Source organism: Hemiscyllium ocellatum (assembly GCF_020745735.1).
Source record: "Hemiscyllium ocellatum isolate sHemOce1 chromosome 27 unlocalized genomic scaffold, sHemOce1.pat.X.cur. SUPER_27_unloc_29, whole genome shotgun sequence".
NCBI lineage: Eukaryota > Metazoa > Chordata > Chondrichthyes > Orectolobiformes > Hemiscylliidae > Hemiscyllium > Hemiscyllium ocellatum.
The window spans coordinates 219,987-238,977 of NW_026867497.1; the positions used below are offsets into that span (position 1 = coordinate 219,987).

At 49.9% G+C, this 18,991-nt stretch overlaps 2 protein-coding genes and 1 pseudogene across 2 annotated transcripts in view; 2 read left to right on the forward strand and 1 right to left on the reverse strand.

Moving 5' to 3' along the window:
- The window catches only part of LOC132807977 (gastrula zinc finger protein XlCGF57.1-like), a 33,535-nt pseudogene extending 17,179 nt beyond the window's left edge, over nt 1–16,356 (forward strand).
- LOC132807989 (uncharacterized) overlaps nt 1–18,991 on the reverse strand; it is a 233,927-nt gene that overhangs the window by 53,640 nt on the left and 161,296 nt on the right. Inside the window, exons 11-12 of the mRNA XM_060821884.1 lie at nt 9,741–9,910; nt 7,303–7,517 (exon numbers count right to left, since the gene is read on the reverse strand). Coding sequence (XP_060677867.1) covers nt 7,303–7,517; nt 9,741–9,910 — 385 coding nt within the window. The remainder of the gene's footprint in view (nt 1–7,302; nt 7,518–9,740; nt 9,911–18,991) is intronic.
- LOC132807976 (zinc finger protein 239-like) lies at nt 18,280–18,898 on the forward strand. Its single transcript, XM_060821866.1, has one exon. It carries the CDS (start codon nt 18,455–18,457, stop codon nt 18,878–18,880), a length of 426 nt encoding a protein of 141 aa, XP_060677849.1. The 5' UTR covers nt 18,280–18,454; the 3' UTR covers nt 18,881–18,898.

The following is an 18,991-nucleotide window of genomic DNA, read 5'->3' on the forward strand; positions in this document are numbered from 1 at the left end:
CAAGTCATCACTTTCCGTACCGAATAGAAATTCTGGTTTATATTGTATGTGTCTGTGGGTTTAAAGTACTAACCCAGTAACATACAAACGGTATTATTGATTTAAAATACACAGGAGACGTGAGGAAGGAGATGTCAGGACCTGGCACACTCTGAACCCTAACAGGGTGTTCCAAGTGGTAGTGAAAACATTTCAAAATGAAGTGGATGGCCAGAAACAGTCCATCTCATCCATGCTGACTAGATATCCGAAATTAATCTATCCTAAATACCAGCACTTGGCCCATATCCCTCTAAACCCTACCTATTCACATACCCATCCAGCTGCCCTTTAAAAGTTGTTCTTGTGCCAGCCTCCACTTCCACTCACAGCTCATTGCACACACGCACCACCCTCTGTGAAAAAGTACCAATCTATGCCTTCCTCATCCCCCGTTTGACCTGTACTGATACCTTCGGGGATCTCTGAACTTGGACAGTAAGGTCCCTTTGTTCCTGAGCACTCTGTAGTGATCTATTATTTATTGCTTACTTCCTTCCCAATTAAGATGAGGTGTTGTCCCTCCAATTTGATTCGTTGTGGCAATAGAGGAGGCCAAAGATGGTAACGTCAGAAAGGGGGTGGGAAGGGGAATTGAAATAGGTGGTGACTGGGAACTCTGGTCGGCTCTGTTAGGAAGATGTTTCCATTGTTAGGACAAACTAGGATCCGAAGGTACAGCCTTAGAGGAAAAGGAAGACCCTTTCGTTGGGAGATAAGGAAAAACTTCTTCAGCCAGAGAGTGGTGTATCTATGGAATTCACAACCACAGAAGGCTGTGGAGGCCAGATCATTGAGTGTATTTAAGATGGAGACAGAAATGTTTGTGTATTAATGGGATCAAGGGTTTCGGGACAAGTGGGCTTGAGAAAGTTAACAGCCACGATTGAATGGTGGAGTAGACTCAATAGGGTGAATGGCCTAATTTCAGCTCCTATGGTCTTATGATATGCTGATTTGTGAAGGGATGATGAGTGGGCAAAGAGATGAAGAGGGGAGTAGAATTAAGGGGAAGCTGGATACAGACACAAGGGAGAAAGAAATACAATAACCGTACAATAAATTACAGAACTCTTAAGAGCACTAGCATGAGATTAGGCTAATTGGGAGCACTGTTGTTTGTGGTATATCTAAATGATTTGGAGGAAGGTGTAGGTTGCCTCATTAGCAAGTTTGCAGTTGACACTAAGATTGGTGGAGTAGCAGATAGTGAAGAGGACTGTCAGAGAATACAGCAGAATGGAGAATAGACTGGAGAGTTGGGCAGAGAAATGGCAGATGGAGCTCAAGCCAGACAAATGTGAGGTGATGCATTTTGGAAGATCCAATTCAAGAGCGAACTATACAGTAAATGGAAAAGTCCTGGGGAAAACTGATGTAGAGAGAGATCTGTGTGTTCAGGCCCATTGTTCCCTGAAGATGGCAATGCAGGTCAGTAGAGTGGTCAAGGCGGCATATGGCACACTTTCCTTCATCGGACAGAGTATTGAGTACAAGAGTTGGCAGGTCATGTTACAGTTAGATAAGACTTTGTTTCGGCCACGTACAGTTCTGGTTGCCACATTCCCAAATGGATGTGGATGCTTTGGAGAGGGTGCAGAGGAGGTACACCAGGATGTTACCTGGTATGGAGGATGCTAACTATGAAGAGCGTTTGAATAGATCAGGATTATTTTCATTGGAAAGACGGAGGTTGAGGGGGGACCTGATTGAGGCCAACAAAATCATGAGAGGTATAGACAGGGTGGATAGCAAGAAATGTTTTTCCCTTGAGTGGAGGACTCAGTTACCTGGGGTCATGAGTTCAAAGTGAGAGGGGAAAGATTTAAGATATGTATGGAAAGTTCTTTACGCAGAGGGTGCTGGGTACCTGGAATGTGTTGCCAGCGGAGATGGTAGGGACGGGAACAATGGCGTCATTTAAGATGTATCTCAACAGATACATGAAAGGGCAGGGAGCAGAGGGATACAGATCCTGAGAAAATAGGCAGCAGGTTTAGATAGAGGATCTGGATCGGTGTAGGCTTGGAGGGCCGAAGGGCCTGTTCCTGTGCTGGAATATTCTTTATTCTATCGGGAAAAGACACCTGCCACTCACCTCATCAATGGCCCTCCTGATTTTACAAAGTGTTATAAAGTGTGCTGGACACTCAATGGAATAGAGGCTATTGTATTTGACTTTGATCTATCTGTAGCCATTGGGAAGATGTTTCCATTGGTAGGAGAGACCAGGAGCCGAGGGCACAGCCTTAGACCTTTTAGAACGGAGGTAAGGAGAAACCTCTTCAGACAGAGAGTGGGGAATCTGGGGAATTCACTGCCACAGGAGGCTGGGAGGCCAGGTCACGGAGGGTATTTAAGACCGAAATAGATGGGACAAACATGATTTACCATCCGGTGTGAAAGGAGTGCACTTCCTCAGCTCCTGCAGATCTTTGGCCCGGGGAACGTGCAGTCCCAGCCTCAAACAGCATCGGTCCCACGGGAAGCAAAGGGAGCGAGAGCGGCCAGTCCGGCAGAAAGGAAGCCTCGCTCCCTTCCCGCTTCACCCACTGTCTTCGAACGGGGCACAATCCCCCCACGGGCACGATCCCCCCAGTCCTGGGTGGGATTCGCTGCAGACTTCAACTCCGTGCGATCACGTTGGGAAGGCGCCTGTGCGTCCGCAGGGTCGGCGATCGATTGAAGGCCTTGCCGCCCCCGGGGCAGGTGAGAGGCCTCTCCCTGGTGTGTGGAGGCGCCGGTGCGTCTGCAGGTGGGACAGCTGGGTGAAGGCCTTGCCACACTCGGGGCAGGGGTACGGCCTGTCCCCGGTGTGGACCCGCCGGTGCCTCAACAGCTTGGAGGACCCAATGAAGGCCTTGCCGGACTCGGGGCAGGAGAACGGCCTCTCCCCGGTGTGACCGCGCCGGTGGTCTCCAGCTCAGAGGGGACTCGAAACCCCTTCCCGCATTCCCCACACTTCCACGGTTTCCCCACGGCGCGGGCTCCCTCCAGGTTCGACGCTCCCTCTGACGTCCCACTCTGCTGCGGGTGGCCGGCTGGCTAACTCTCCGCTCCGGTAAAGCTCCCTCCACCCTCGAACAGCGGCATCTCAGTGCTTTACCAGTCAGATCTCTGGAAGCAGGCGGGACAATCCTCCTTCTCCACTCAAAAGATCGATAAAATTCCAGTCCCAATGAGTCAAGCTGGCTGAGGCAATTAGTTCAAGATATGCAGGTAAATCCTCCTGTGAAAGCCTGTCAATTAGAAAGTTATCGCTGTCAGTATCACGTAGAATCTCAGAGTTTAACAGATCGATTTCACGGAATATTCATTCCATGCCCATAACCCAAAACCTGAGTGTCTCCATCCCACACACTCTCCCTACTGCCGTACCTAATACGCTCCCTCCCAATTTTTCTGATTCCTGACATTTGAAAGATCTAGCTCCAAGAAAAGTTAAGAATTAGAACCCCTACAGTGTGGAAACAGGCCCTTCGGCCCAACAAGTCCATACCGACCCAACAAGTCCAGACTGACCCTGTGATGAGTATCCTACCCAGACCCATTCCCCTATATTTACCCCTGACACGTGCACCTAAGCTACACATCCCTGAACACTCTGGGCAATTTAGCACGGCCAACCCACCCTCACCTGCACAAGGTTGGACTGTGGGAGGGAACCGGAGCACTCGGGGGAAACCCACACGGAGAGTCACCCGAGGCTGGAATTGAACCCAGGTCCCTGGCTCTATGAGGCATCGGTGCTACCTACTGAGCCACCATGCCACCCTCATGCAGTTTGCTAACCTAGTTATCTGCCCCCCCCTCTCTTTCTACCATATTGACAGACCAAGATGTGGGGTGGGGGGGAGGGGAAAGAGAATCAGAGCAAGAACTTTGCTTTGGTAACAAGACCTAGAACATGCTCGCTCTGAGGATGACTGTAGTGGAGTCGATCAATACCCAAGTGAGACTGGAGGGACCCTATAGAAGAATACACTTACAGGACTCTGTGGATATAGAGAGGAATGAGTCTGACTAGATTCATCCACAGAGTCAGCATTGAGCCCAGTATTCTCCTGTCCTGTAAAGGGTATGACTGGAAATACATGACATGTTGTGGTTCTGTTCGCCAAGCTGGGAATGTGTGTTGCAGACGTTTCGTCCCCTGTCTAGGTGACATCCTCAGTGCTTGGGAGCCTCCTGTGAAGCGCTTCTGTGATCTTTGCTCCGGCATTTATAGTGGTTTGTCTCTGCCCGCTTCCGGTTGTCAGTTCCAGCTGTCCGCTGCAGCGGTCGGTATATTGGGTCCAGGTCGATGTGCTTATTGATTGAATCTGTGGATGAGTGCCATGCCTCTAGGAATTCCCTGGCTGTTCTCGGTTTGGCTTGTCCTATAATAGTAGTGTTGTCCAAGTCGAATTCATGTTGCTTGTCATCTGCGTGTATGGCTACCAAGGATAGCTGGTCGTGTCGTTTCGTGGCTAGTTGGTGTTCATGGATGCGGATCGTTAGCTGTCTTCCTGTTTGTCCTATGTAGTGTTTTGTGCAGGCCTTGCATGGGATTTTGTACACAATAAGGACTGCACAAAACACTAGCTGTCTTCCTGTTTGTCCTATGTAGTGTTTTGTGCAGTCCTTATTGTGTACAAAATCCCATGCAAGGCCTGCACAAAACACTACATAGGACAAACAGGAAGACAGCTAACGATCCGCATCCATGAACACCAACTAGCCACGAAACGACACGACCAGCTATCCTTGGTAGCCATACACGCAGATGACAAGCAACATGAATTCGACTTGGACAACACTACTATTATAGGACAAGCCAAACCGAGAACAGCCAGGGAATTCCTAGAGGCATGGCACTCATCCACAGATTCAATCAATAAACACATCGACCTGGACCCAATATACCGGCCACTGCAGCGGACAGCTGGAACTGACAATCGGAAGCGGCAGAGACAAACCACTATAAATGCCGGAGGAAACAACACAGAAGTGCTTCACAGGAGACTCCCAAGCACTGAGGATGTCACCCAAACAGGGGACGAAACGTCTGCAACACAAATTCCCAGCTCGGCAAACAGAACCACAACAACGAGCAGCCAAGCTACAAATCTTCTCCAAAACTTGGAATACATAACATGGCTACAACACTATGATATAACTAGAAATAATTATAAATCAAATTTATACAGCCGTAAATAAATACATATTGCATAGTGACACTATGATATATCCCTGTCCAGTATGACTTTTACTGTTCAGTTAAACGAAACTTGAAAGGGCTCAGAAAATGTTTACAAAGATGTTGCCAGGGTTTGAGCTACAGGGAGTGGCTAAATAAGCTGGGGCTGTTTTCCCTGGAGCATCGGAGGCTGAGGGCTGACCTTATTGAGGTTTATAAAATGATGAGGGGCATGGATAGGGTGAATAGACAAGGTCTTTTCCCTGGGGTGGGAGAGTCCAGAACTAGAGGTGAGAGGGGAAAAGACATAAAAAGGACCTAAGGGGCAACTTTGTCAGTCAGAGGGTGGTGTGTGTATGGAATGAGCTGCCAGAGGAAGTGGTGGAGGCTGGGACAATTGCAACAATTAAAAGGCATCTGGATGGGAATATGAATGGGAAGGGTTTGGAGGGACGTGCTGGCACATCGGACTAGATCAATTTTGGCTATGTGCTCGGTATGCACCAGTTGCACATAGGGTCTCTTTGTGTGCTATACATCTGTATGACTCTCAATGCTGTCCAGGCGAGTCAGTGATGTTATAACAACAATACTGGACCAGCAGTCCAGAGGCCCCAGGCAAATAATCTGGGCTCATGTGTCCAAATACCAGTAAAAACAAACATTGGGGAATTTAAATTTTTTTTTAAAATCTGAATTGAAAACTAGTCTCAGTCATTGAGAGAATGAAACTTTTCTGAAAACCCATTTGATTCAATAACGCTCTTCAGGGAAGGAAACCCGCTAGCATTAACTTGGTGCTGCCTGCATATGATGGCTCACGTGCTTGACTTTTAAAATGCCCCCTAAAGTCTGGCAATCCTCTTGTCTGAAGGGCAGTTCGGGACGAAAACATTGTTGGCCTTGCCAAAAAAAAAAGCCCACATTCCATGAAGGAGTTTTTCTCGAATGTGACTTCACATCTGCGAATGGGTCACATCAGAACATCCAGACAAATAAGCACCAAAATGTCTGGTGCTGCAAGAGTACAGCAGGTCAGCCAGCATCTGAGGAGCAGGAGGTTTGATGTTTTGGGCATAACCCCTTGATTAGGAATGTGGGGAGAGCCCAAAGGGACTGAGAGATAAATGGGAGGGAGGTGGGACTAGGGGAAGGGAGCTGAGAATGCTATGGGTAGATGAAAGCGGGGGAAGAAGGTGACAGGTCAGAGAGGAGGGTGGAGCAGATAGATGGGAAGGCAGATGGACAGGTGGGACACTTCAAAAGAACAGTCCCAAGTTCGAGGGTTGTATCTGGGATTGGGATTGGGCTTGGGGGGGGGGGGGAGGAGAAGAATGAGGAAACTGGTGAAATCAATATTGATCCCGTATGGTTGGAGGGTCCCAATGCAGAGGCATTCTTCCTCCAGGTATCAGGTGGCCTCGGTCCCTGCAACCACATGGCATCAACATCGAGTTCACCAGTTTCCTCACATTCCCTCCCCCCTCCCAACTCAGCACCACCCTCTTGAACTGTCCCACCTGTCCATCTTCCTTCCCACCAATCTGCTCCACCCTGTCGCCATCACCCCCCACCCAACCTGCATCTACCTTACCCCCAGCCCCACTCCCACCTTCCTGTTTATCTCTCAGCACCCTTTCCACCCCCCTCCCCCTCCGCAATTCCTGATGAAGGACACGAGAGAGACAGAGAGAGACACAGACACACAGAGGGACAGAGACAGCGATCTAGACCAATGCATCCAGCATATGCACCTTTCCTGAGTTCACCTCCTTTCACTTCACTTCCTACAAACCAACAGTTTAATCCCAAAATGAGAAAAGAAATGGAATAGGAGGGGTGAGAAGAGAGGGTGCTGTACTCACAGAGGTTGGTGCAGTCTGGGGTAATACTCAATCTTCATTCAGAGAGAGAGAGCAGCAGGAGCTCATGATCCAACTTCCGCATTCAGACACTGAGGGGATGCTCTGATTGGTAGGAGGACCAGCCTTCCTTCCGGTCCTCCAAGGCTAGCCATTGGTCATGCCTTTCCGTGTCAAGGTGAAGGGAGGGGCGCGTTGGGGGTGGTGGAGGAGAGAGGTCACGTGGGCGGGGGCGTCACAAACACCAGCGCCGCCGCGTGACGCGGTGGACCAATGGGAAAGGCTGGAACGCCGCACGGGCGGGCGCTCATTCCAATGAACGCGCGGCCTTTGTGACGACGGCGGTCCCTCGATTCACGTGACCGGTTGCTCCTGCACATGCGCCGTTGCGGGGGGACGGTTAAGGGGAGCTGATGTTGTGTTGGTCTGGAGGGTCCCTGTGTCCAGGAAGAGGTGAGTGTGGCTCAGTCAATGAGCATCAGTCAGATCCTGCTGGAGCATGGGGGGAGGGAGGTGGGATATTAGGTACAGCAAGAGTTAAAGAGTGTGTGGGATGGAGATTTACAGCTTTTTTAGGTAATAAGTCCCTTTCTGGACAATACTGGGGGATGGGTGATATCAGAAACAGCAGAGTGAGAATTGAAGAAAAGTGTGTGTGTGTGTGTGTGTGTGTGTGTGTGTGTGGGTGGTGGTGGTGGAGATTTGCAACACTTTTTAAAGTTAAAAATCACACAACTCTAGGTTATAGGAGAAAATGAGGTCTGCAGATGCTGGAGATCAGAGCTGGAAATGTGTTGCTGGAAAAGCTCAGCAGGTCAGGCAGCATCCAAGGAACAGGAGATTCGACGTTTCAGGTATGAGCCCTTCTTCAGGAATGAGGAAAATGTCCTCATTCTTTCCTCATTCCTGATGAAGGGCTTTTGCCCGAAACGTTGATTTTTTTTCCCCCTGCTCCTCGGATGCTGCCTGACCTGCTGTGCTTTTCCAGCACCACTCTGATCTCCAGCATCTGCTGTCTTTTTCGCCTGGAGGTTTTACTAGCTACCTGATGAAGGTGCAGAGCTCTGAAAGCTAGAACTTCCAAACAAATCTAATGGACTACAACCTGGTGATGTGTGATTTTTTTTATGTTTGTACACCCCAGCCCAACACTGGCATCTGCATATTGTAACTTGATTGTTTTAGGGAAGTTCTACAGAAACTAGAATGATCTGTTCTGAATTCCTGTCATGTGCAGGCAGCAATGACTTTTGTAATCCCCTTTTCACAGGATATGAGAAGAGCAGCTTTGCTGGTAGAGCTCCCCAACTGAGTACCATGTGAAGGTCTGACAGAGCCCCTTGATTCGTGGGACAGGAGAGACGTCCCTCTTTCAGTCCAGAAGGGGAAAATTCTTTGAACGTTTTTGTCTGCTTCAGTAGGCTCTTAAAGTATCATCTTTACCTGAACCACAGGGGCACGTGCCTGAGCCAGTTTGCCCACTGTGGGGAAAGGAAGTCTCAGGAGGCATTCCGCGCGCCATGGAGAAACCGTGGAAGTGTGGGGATTGCAGAAAAGGATTCCGCTCCCCCTCCTTGCTGGAGATCCACCGCCGTGTCCACACCGGGGAGCGGCCCTTCACCTGCTCCGTCTGCGGCAAGGGCTTCACTCAGTCGTCCCACCTGTTCTCACACCAGCGGGTCCACACCGGGGAGAGGCCGTTTGCCTGCTCCGAGTGCGGGAAGGACTTCAGCGACTCGTCCCACCTGCTGACCCACCAGCAGGTCCACACTGGGGAGAGGCCCTTCACCTGCTCCGTCTGCGGCAACAGCTTTACCCGCTCGTCGGACCTGCTGTCCCACCAGCGGGTCCACACTGGGGAGAGGCCCTTCACCTGCTCCATCTGCGGCAAGGGCTTCACCCGCTCGTCCGACCTGCTCAAGCACCAGCGGGTCCACACCGGGGAGAGGCCGTTCAGCTGCTCCGTCTGCGGCAAGGGCTTCACCCGCTCGTCCCACCTGCTGTCCCACCAGCGGGTCCACACCGGGGAGCGGCCCTTCACCTGCTCCGTCTGCGGCAAGGGCTTCACCCAGTCGTCCCATCTGCTGACCCACCAGCGGGTCCACACCGGGGAGCGGCCCTTCACCTGCTCCGACTGTGGCAAGGGCTTCACCCGCTCGTCCCACCTGCTCAAGCACCAGCGGGTCCACACCGGGGAGCGGCCCTTCACCTGCTCCGTCTGCGGCAAGGGCTTCACCCGCTCGTCCCACCTGCTGACCCACCAGCGGGTCCACACCGGGGAGCGGCCCTTCACCTGCTCCGTCTGCGGCAAGGGCTTCACCCAGCTGTCCCACCTGCTGACCCATCAGCGGGTCCACACTGGGGAGTGGCCCTTCACCTGCTCCGTCTGCGGCAAGGGCTTCACCTGCTCCTCCAACATGCTCTCGCACCGGCGGCTTCACAGCGGCGAGCGCTCGTTCATCTGCTCCGTCTGCGGCAAGGGCTTCACCCAGTCATCCACCCTGCTGACCCACCAGCGGGTCCACACCGGGGAGCGGCCCTTCACCTGCTCCGTCTGCGGCAAGGGCTTCACCCGGTCGTCCACCCTGCTGCAGCACCGCCGGGTCCACACCGGGGAGAGGCCATTCACCTGCCCTGTCTGCGGGAGGGGCTTCGCTCACTCCCACCACCTGCTGCGGCACCAGCGGGGGCACAAGTGACGGGGCCAGCCGCTGTGAGTCACCGCCCAGGGCTGAACCCTGGGTGGGAGGGCGGAGGGTCACTGCAGTTGCTGTGCTCTCATCCCCTTGGCATCCAGTGGCTCTGCGAGCCTGCGACTGCGCATTTCCTCCTGGAGTAGAGATGTACAACACAGAAACAGACCCTTCGCTCCAACCCCTCCATATCCACAACCAGTCAAGTCCCATTTGCCAGCAATTGGCCCTATCCCTCCAAACCCCTCCTTACACAGATACCCAAGTGGATGCCTTTTAAATGTTGCAATTGTACCAGCCTCCACCACTTCCTCTGGCAGCTCATTCCACATGCACACACACCACCCTCTGTGTGAAAAATGTTGCCCCTTAGGACCCTTTTGAAATCTTTCCCCTCTCACCCTAAACCTATGCCCTCTAGTTCTGGCAAAAGACTTTGTCTATCCCTATCCATGCCCCTCATGATTTTATGAACCTCTCTTAAAGTCAACCCTCAGCCTCCGACGTTCCAGGGAAGACAACCCCAGCCTGTTCAGCCTCTCCCTGTAGCTCAAACCCTCCAACCCTGGCAACATCCTTGTCAATCTTTCTGAACCCTTTCAAGTTTTGCAATATCCTTCCGATAGACCAGAAGTGCTCATAATACAGAGGAACTTCGATTATCCAGAATTAGATGAACCAGCACGGTGGCTCAGTGGTTAGCGCTGCTACCTCACAGTACCAGGGACCCGGGTTTCATTCCTGCCTCAGGCGACAGACTGTGTGGAGTTTGCACATTCTCCCCGCGTCTGCGTGGGTTTCCTCCTAGTGCTCCGGTTCCGTCCCACAGTCCAAAGATGTGCAGGTCAGGGTGAATTGGCCATGCTAAATTGCCCGTAGTGTTAGGTACATTAGTCAGAGGGAAATGGGTCTGGGTGGGTTACTCTTCGGAGGGTCAGTGTGGACTGGTTGGGCCTGTTTCCACACTGTAAGGGATCTAATCGTCAAGCGACTGAAATACACCCTGCATGTGTCCTTTGGATAATCGAGGTTCCTGTGTATTCCAAAAGTGGCCTAAGCAACGTCCTGTCCAGACCCCAACCCCTATACTCAGTGCTCTGACCAATAAAGTGATCTGCAGAATCTGCGGGACTTGCTTAATCCTGGAAGGTAAATCACGTGTTTCTCCTTCTCTTGCAGGTGGATCCAAGATTTCACTCTCTGTCCCATTGAGTCTCCAGTCAGGTCCTTCAGCTCAACTGGTCTCTCTCAGTATTTCTGACCCATGTGAGCCTCTACGCACCTCCCCTTCACTTGCTCACACTTGATTTCCCTTACAGCAGCATTCCCTTCAGTTCCTTTCTCCCTGACGTCTGTAACCAGCTTCTCCTTAAATGCCGTCCACCTGGACCTGCTACTGTGGGGGTCATTCCCGCTGCAGACAGAGGTCTCTCCTTTGTAACCTCTTCAAAAGATTTACCGCTGACTTCCCCCTTCAGTCTTTTCCATTTCTGGGTCTTCCCGCTGTTGCGAAACTTGGAAGGGTTCAGAAAAGATTGACAAGGATGTTGCCAGGGTTGGAGGATCTGAGCTACAGGGAGAGGCTGAACAGGCTGGGGCTGTTTTTCCTGGAGCGTCGGAGGCTGAGGGATGACCTTATAGAGGTTTACAAAATTATGACCGGCATGGATAGGATAAATAGGCAAAGTCTTTTCCCTGGGGTTGGGGAATCCAGAACTAGAGGGCATAGGTTTAGGGTGAGAGGGGAAGATATAAAAGAGACCTACAGGGCAACTTTTTCATACAGAAGGTGGTGTGTGTACGGAATGAGCTGCCAGAGGATGTGGTGGAGGCTGGTACAATTGCAACATTTAAGAGGCATTTGGATGGGTATATAAATAGGAAGGGTTTGGAGGGATATGGGCCGGGTGCTGGCAGGTGGGACTAGTTTGGGTTGGGATATTTGGTCGGTATGGACGGGTTAGACCGAAGGGTCTGTTTCCGTGCTGTACATCTCTCGACAAAGCCTTGTCTGAGGGTGAAATGTTGTCATTCCCGTTGATGCGGGTGGTCCCCTGTCTGTTGTCCTTTTTGTTTCCTTTCTCGGAAAGGACGTCGCGGACATGGGCAGCGTTCCCGAGCCCCGCTCCGGAACGGGCTGTTCCGTCCTCTTCCAGCCCCCGGGGGGGGAAGGGGCAGCTTGAGTGCATTGGGAGAGTGGGCCGTTCACCGGGAAGGTGCCAATGGGACGGGAGAGCGGTACCGGTAATGGGGCGAGGGGGAGATGCCTCAGACCGCCAGAAACACTGGGGCAGCTGCTCGCGTGCTCCTTTTGGATCTCACAGCACAGGGAGGCCATTCATCTGATTACCTCCCCGTCTCTGTCTCTCTGGCTCACTCTGTCTGTGTCTCTGCGTCTGCCTCTGCGTCTGTCTGTCTCTCTGAGGTGACAGCGGATTCCAGCATATTGCTGCTTGCTGGGTAAACCTGTTTTTCCTCTGTTTTCCCCCTCTCTCTCCTGCTCAAACCCCTGAACTTCAGGCCGCCCCTGACCTTGTCACTATCAGTGAATAGGGAACAGCTTTTCTTCCTCCACCTTATCTGAACCTATCACAATCTTCCCCACTTTCACCAGTTGTATCTGTGTGTGACCCTCTCTTTCTGTGTCTCTTTCTCTCCTAAGCCCCCTCCCTCACCACATCCCATTTACCCACCCCCTCCTGTCATGCTCCCACTTTCAAACGGTCTCGTTGTGTTTTCACTGCCTCTTCCCCATCGTTTCCGTCAAGCACCTCATCTCACGCTTAGAACCCCTGCAGTGTAGCAGCAGGCCCTTCAGCCCATCCAACCCACACCTCACCCAGACCTCTGCCTGTAACCCTGCAATTCCCATTGGCTAACCCACCTAGCCTACACATCCCTGGGCACTATGGGTAATTTAGCACGGCCAATGCCCCCTAACCTGCACATCCCTAGGCACTATGGGTAATTTAGCATGGCCAATGCCCCCTAACCTGCACATCCCCAAACACTATGTAATTTTAAAAATTCTCCTGCGTGGAGGGGTGGGGGTATCGCATGGAACTTGGAATTAATAAACGCGGGAGACGCGTGGAACTCGGTGGTAACGAGGACCCCGTAGCACAGACTTTAAAATTCCTAGAAGTGAGGGGCATTGGGTAAGGAGAGAGACAGAGGACAGGGGACAGAGACAGACAGAAACAGAGATACAGAGAGACCGACACAGGAAGAGAGAGAGAGAGAAAGAGGGAGATAGATAAAGAGAGACAGAAGGTAATAAAGACAAAGGGGAGAGAAACAGAGAAAAGGGAAGAGAAAGCAAGAGGGAAGGATAGAGAAAAAGGATTGCAAGAAATAAGGGTTAGGGGTAAGGAGACTCGCAGCAGCCAGCGAAGAGAGAGAGATCGAGCCGATCTGTCCCAGCAGCCTGAGGAGAGAGAGAGAGAGAGAGTGAAAAGAGCTGTACAACTGACAGAAAGTTTAACCCTTTGTGATCTGGTTTGAATGCACATTTGTTTGTTGGTGATTGAATGTGTAAGTTTTATTCCCTGGAGCTTGAGTTCCAGGACTGTTTTAAATGTGATTTTTATGGAAACTTAACATGATTTTTTTTTAAGGTTGATGACTTCTGTTCTTTTACAAGTCATGACTGCCTTACTATCCGATTCTAACTAATCTCTTTTATCTTTTCATAAAAGCAATATATGGAGGACAGTTGAAGTTTCAGTTCAACAGTAGGTTGTCGTAAAAACGAAAACTTCCATGGTTATTATCTGTGACCTTGGATTCGGCAATTGTTCATGCATTAGAAGTTTTTTTTAACTTGAATTGGCAAATGTTTACAAGTTAGGAACAGGCTTTAAAGTTAGTCAAGCATGAATTGATAAATTGGTGTTTGAGGATATGGGAAGCTAGGAACATTGCAATGTTTCATAAAAAGGGAAGAACGTAACGACTTGTCCCCTTTGGGAAGTGCCAATAGGGGACAAGGAGATTGGGTTTGTGTGTGTCCCCCTCACCAGTGGGGAGGTCGGAACATCTAAAAGGAAATGACGGTCCTGGTTGAGAATCCGGTAGGATTGTCAGAACAAATTGATCTATTTTTGAGGCCCAGTCTGTATATGTGGGCTGAGTTAATGACTATTTTGAATATACTATTTACTGGGGAAGAAAGGGGACTTATATGGGGATGCTGGACAGGGAAAGATACAGAAGATAGAAGGGTGGAGTGGGAAAAACCCATTAGATGAATTGTTAGGAGAGGCACAGAAAGTGTTTGTAAAGAGAGAGGACGAGAGACAGAAGCAGAAGGCGAAAATGACGGTCGCTGCGGTTGATGAGGTAAATAGGAGAAGAATGGAACCAAGAGTGAGCAACCGGAGCAGCGGGTGACAGCATGGAGGGCAGAGAGGAAAGGGGATAGGGAGAGACAAGGAGGAGCATTTGATAGAGGGTTTGAGCGACAGGGGCAGAGATGAAGGTCTCCACAGGCAGGATGCCATTATTGTGGAAGGATAGGGCATTTTAGGCGGGAGTGTCCTGATCTATAAAGGGAAGAAAGAGCCATTCCGCTTATGATTCGATAACGACGGGGAGGGGGACAACAACTGGCATCATTTCTGAGCAGTCAGGGGTTAACAACCCAGTCATAGATTGGCTGAATAGCACATTCGGTAGATAGGGAACTGTGCTGGGACAGCTGGCCCTTGGTTTATGCATCTCTGTTGCTATCTTTATTACCTGTGGTTGTTGTTGTATACCATGTATCAGGACGCTTGTGACACGAACGATTGACCGTGCCCTGACGGGAAAGGATGACCCCCCACCCGCATACCAGGCAGCGGTGCTGGTGGAGCCTGTGATGGGGGCACCCCAAGGAAAGATTACGGGATCGAAACCAGAGGGAATGGAGGAGCTATGCCTGAGAGAGAAACGCGGGACAATATATGATTTTGCTTTATAACTGTGTCACTCATTTCTAATCCTTCTCCTCTAGGGCCTCAGAATGTGAGGGCTGTGGTCCAAGGACCCCCTAGTTGTATATTTTTCCCGTTTAAATTTGCAACAGGTAAATTTGTGCTTTTATGCTGCAGTTAGAGATTGTGAAGTGCTATATGCCTCAAGACTCAAGAAACTATTGTTCACCCAAGAGATTCCTAGCCATCATCTGGTATTCCTAAATGGCTTCGATTGGTCTCGAAAGCCACTGATCACAGTAATAAGCCAGTTGCCACTGCCCGTGTCCATCCTTAACGTCTGTGAAATGGATGTGGGTTTTTGTTGGTCAGTGAAGAAGACTGGTTAGCCAGTAATGGGTAAGATTCCTCGAGCGAGGAACAACCTAAGACAGGCACAGTCGTGCATTGGCCTTCAGAATAGTGGCCTGTGGTCATGTGGCTTTAGCAGATCCCTGGTCTTTGCATCCGTGTCGGGAATCTGATTAAGTTTCTGGCTGGCAAAGCAGCTTGATAGAAGGAAAATCGTGCACTCAGTACATTGTATTCACAGTATTTTGGACAGATGAAAATGCCAGTTTTGTGGCAGCTTCCAGAACCGACTTAACAACAAACCTTTGGGAAGGAAGGAAAGCACATTGAATCCTATTACAAAAGATTTGACACGATTTCAGTAGTTTAAAATTATTTTAGGATGTCATGATATAATATGACCGATTTTAATGAGTCGTTGTACAATTAGATGTTCTTTGGAAAACAGACCTTCATTCTGCAGGCATCCTAACTCATCCACTTTGTGTTTTCCCTGGTTCTCTTCCTTTTGTTATCATGCTCAGTTTCACTGTGTTTTTTATCATTTTGTTAGTTTTGAGATAGCTTTTTTTTAGTTGTTTTCTTTTAAAAGAAATAACCTAGAATTGCCTACTAATTGTTAATTTTCGCTTGTTGCTTGTTTTGTAGCGGTATGCTGCTTAGGGACCCCTTCACCCTGAACTAATGTGTCCCTAGAACCGGTCGGCCTGGTTGAGATAACGTGTTCGGAGAAGCCAAAGGGACGTTTCGGGGGCGTCCACCGACACACCCGGCCCCGGTTGCCGTGCGACATTGCGTTTGTAGCGGTATGGGTTGATGTGGCCTCAGTAGAGGCCAAGGGAGGGAATGTTGGGATGTATATCTAATAGGCCTAGGGAGGGTAGAGTTGTAGTTACTGCTTGGGGAATCAGGGGGCGCTGCGGAGCGGTTGTTTGGACTGCTGACCGAAACTGCCTGTGCAGCTGGGCTGCTGTTTACGAGACTGAAACTGTCTCGTAGACAGCTACCAAGGTCAGGCAGCACAATGGCAGGCTCTTCTCAGCGTAGCTGCCAAGGCCATAACAGGTGGCTGAGCTGTTGTTTACCAGACTGGAACTGTCTCGTGGATATTTGCCAAGGCCGAATGAGCTCTGTCACAGGAGACGCTTTGTGTGCGAGAGATCACGTGTGTGAGTAGTTACGTAGCTTAGCAAAAAATATATCAAGTGTGGATTTCTGGGGGAAAAACAGAATGTGCACCTTCTCCAGTGAAAGCATGTATTTCACTGTAATCAGCTACGATTCTGCGAAATAAAGAACCTGCTTGTGCCAACTAATTGAGAGTCTGTGGTCTCTCCTCTAAATGAACACGCAAGTACAAATTTCTGTCCTAACAATGTGAACAGGGCTGTATGTCAAAGGACAGCATTATTTCATCCTCTTCTACCTTGTGTGTTTGGTGTTCAGGAATTCTTGGGTAGAGTGAATGGAGTGGCGTGAATCTTCTCAGTTTTTTAGTCTTCACTGGAGTTCTTTGACTAGTCTGTATAGTGGTGTTCCAGGTAGTGAGACTGTGGGCCTGAGGGGAGCTCCTGGTTTGAAGAGGAGAACAACAAAGTGCCATTCCTAGATGTCACAGTAGAGCAAACAGTTAAGGAGAACTTCAAACTAGCGTCTACAGGAAACAATACACACGGATCAAATACTTAACTACAGAAGCAATCATCCCAACACCCACAAACGAAGCTGCATCAGGAGATTAATTCAACAAGGCACCACACATTGCAGCACAGAGGAACTGCGATGGGCAGAAGAGAAATACGTATACGTACTCAAGAACGGGTAACAATAAACCCAGTGCGCCATTTTCTCATTGATGCTTCCAAACTGACCCTCAAATTTGGTTTGTCCCTGCATTCTTTCCTGGTTGTCTTTTTGTGGGTTTTGAAAACTTTCCCAATCCTCTGACTGAGGATAAGAGTTGGGAAGTTATGTTGTGGCTGATAGGACATTGGGTAGACCACTTGGAATATTGTGTGTAATTCTGGTCTCGCTCCTATCAGAATGATATTGTGAAACTTCAAAGGGTTCAGAACACATTTAAAACGATGTTGTCAGGGTTTGAGCTGAATGGGCTGGGCTGTTTTTCCTTGTGCACCAGAGGCTGAGGGGTGACTGAGAGTCATTAATAAAATCATGAGAGGCATAGATAGGGTAAATAGACAAGGACATTTCCCTGGGTGAGAGAGACCAGAACCAAAGGGCAAAAGGTTTAGAGTGGAGGAGGGCAAGATTTGAAAGGGTCTTAAGGAGTAACCTTTTCATGCAGAGAGTGGTGTGTGGAAGGAATGAGCTGCCAGAGGAAGTGGTGGATGTTGATACAGCTATGACATTTAAAAGGCATCTGGATAGGTATATGAATAGGAAAGGTTTAGAGGGATACGGGTAAGTGCTGGCAAATGGGACTAGATTAGGCCAGGATATCTGGATGGCCCGAAGGGGCTGTTCTGTGCTGTAAATCTGACTCTGGCTTGCCACGAACATTTGCCATGTCCATATGTTTAGTTTCTCTCTGGTTGTCTGTGTCAATGTCTTGATGTCTCATTCCACCCACCACATACCACCACCACCACCCCCACCACCCACCACAGGGACGATAACCAATTCATGTCTGTTTTTTTTATCAAGAAGCTGTATTGCAGGTTCAACCTGAATTTACACTTCTTTTGCTTCCCAAAATCAGACTTGCTCACTGTCAGCAATATCCTGAAAGATATTAACTTTCACGTGGTGTTATCCAAAATTCTCGGATGCCAGTCCTGACGTTTTTGCTTTTTCTGTCCCTGTAAGATCCAGAATCAGCAACTTCAGGAGAATTAATTTGAGTTGAGTGAGAATGGAGTAGGAGGAGAGAGAGTGGGATGCTTTCAATTTTGTGGAACAGCAAAAGAAAAAAATGTTCTGCAGAAAGTGGAGTAGCTTGTTCTGAATTTCTACCTTGGACTGACCTTGATGACTTTTGTAATCTCTTTTTTTCCAGAGTATTTGAAGATCTGAAGACTGAAGTTTAAAAATCAACAGATGAAGGGCCTATGCCTGAATCATCGATTCTCCTGCTGTTTGGATGCTGCCTGACCTGCTGTGCTGTTCCAGCACCGCACTTTTCAACTCCTCTCCAGCCTCTGCAGTCCCCACTTTCACATCAATGTCTGACAGTCACTCAATCCATCGGGACCTCCACGATTTTCAACTATGATTCTGTGAGAAGGAGCAAAACATTTTGGTTCATGTTTCAGACCATTTTCAGCATCAGCGGGACTGGATGAGAGTCTCTACTGTTACAGCACACTGTGTGTAAAGCCTGAAACAGTTATACGGCCAGGAAAGAGGAAGTTACTGTGGGCAGGGGCCGTACACGAGGCTGTAGCTGCGGCCATGGTTAAACCAGAGGACTCCCACACCGTGGAGAAACCGTGGAAGTGTTGCAACTGCGGGAGTGGCTTCCATGCCCCATCTGTCCTGGAGATTCATCGGCGAAGTCACACCGGGGAGAGGCCATTCTCCTGCCCCGAGTGTGGGAAAGGCTTTACCTGCTCCTCCCACCTGCTGGACCACCGCCGAGTTCACACTGGGGAGAAGCCATTCTCCTGCCCTGAGTGTGGGAAGGGCTTCACCTACTCCTCCCACCTGCTGGCCCACCAGCGCGTCCACGCTGGGGAAAGGCCCTTCCCCTGCTCTGAGTGTGGGAAGACCTTCAGCAAATCCTCGGACCTGCTGAAGCACCAAAGGGTCCACAGGGAGAGAGGCCATTCAGCTGCCCTGAGTGCGGGAAGGCCTTCAGTGATTCCTCTACCCTGCTGAGGCACCAGTGGGTCCACATCGGGAAAAGGCCGTTCTTGTGCCCTGAGTGCAGGAAGGGCTTCACCCGCTCTTCCGCTCTGCTGACCCATCTGCGGGTCCACACGGGTGAGA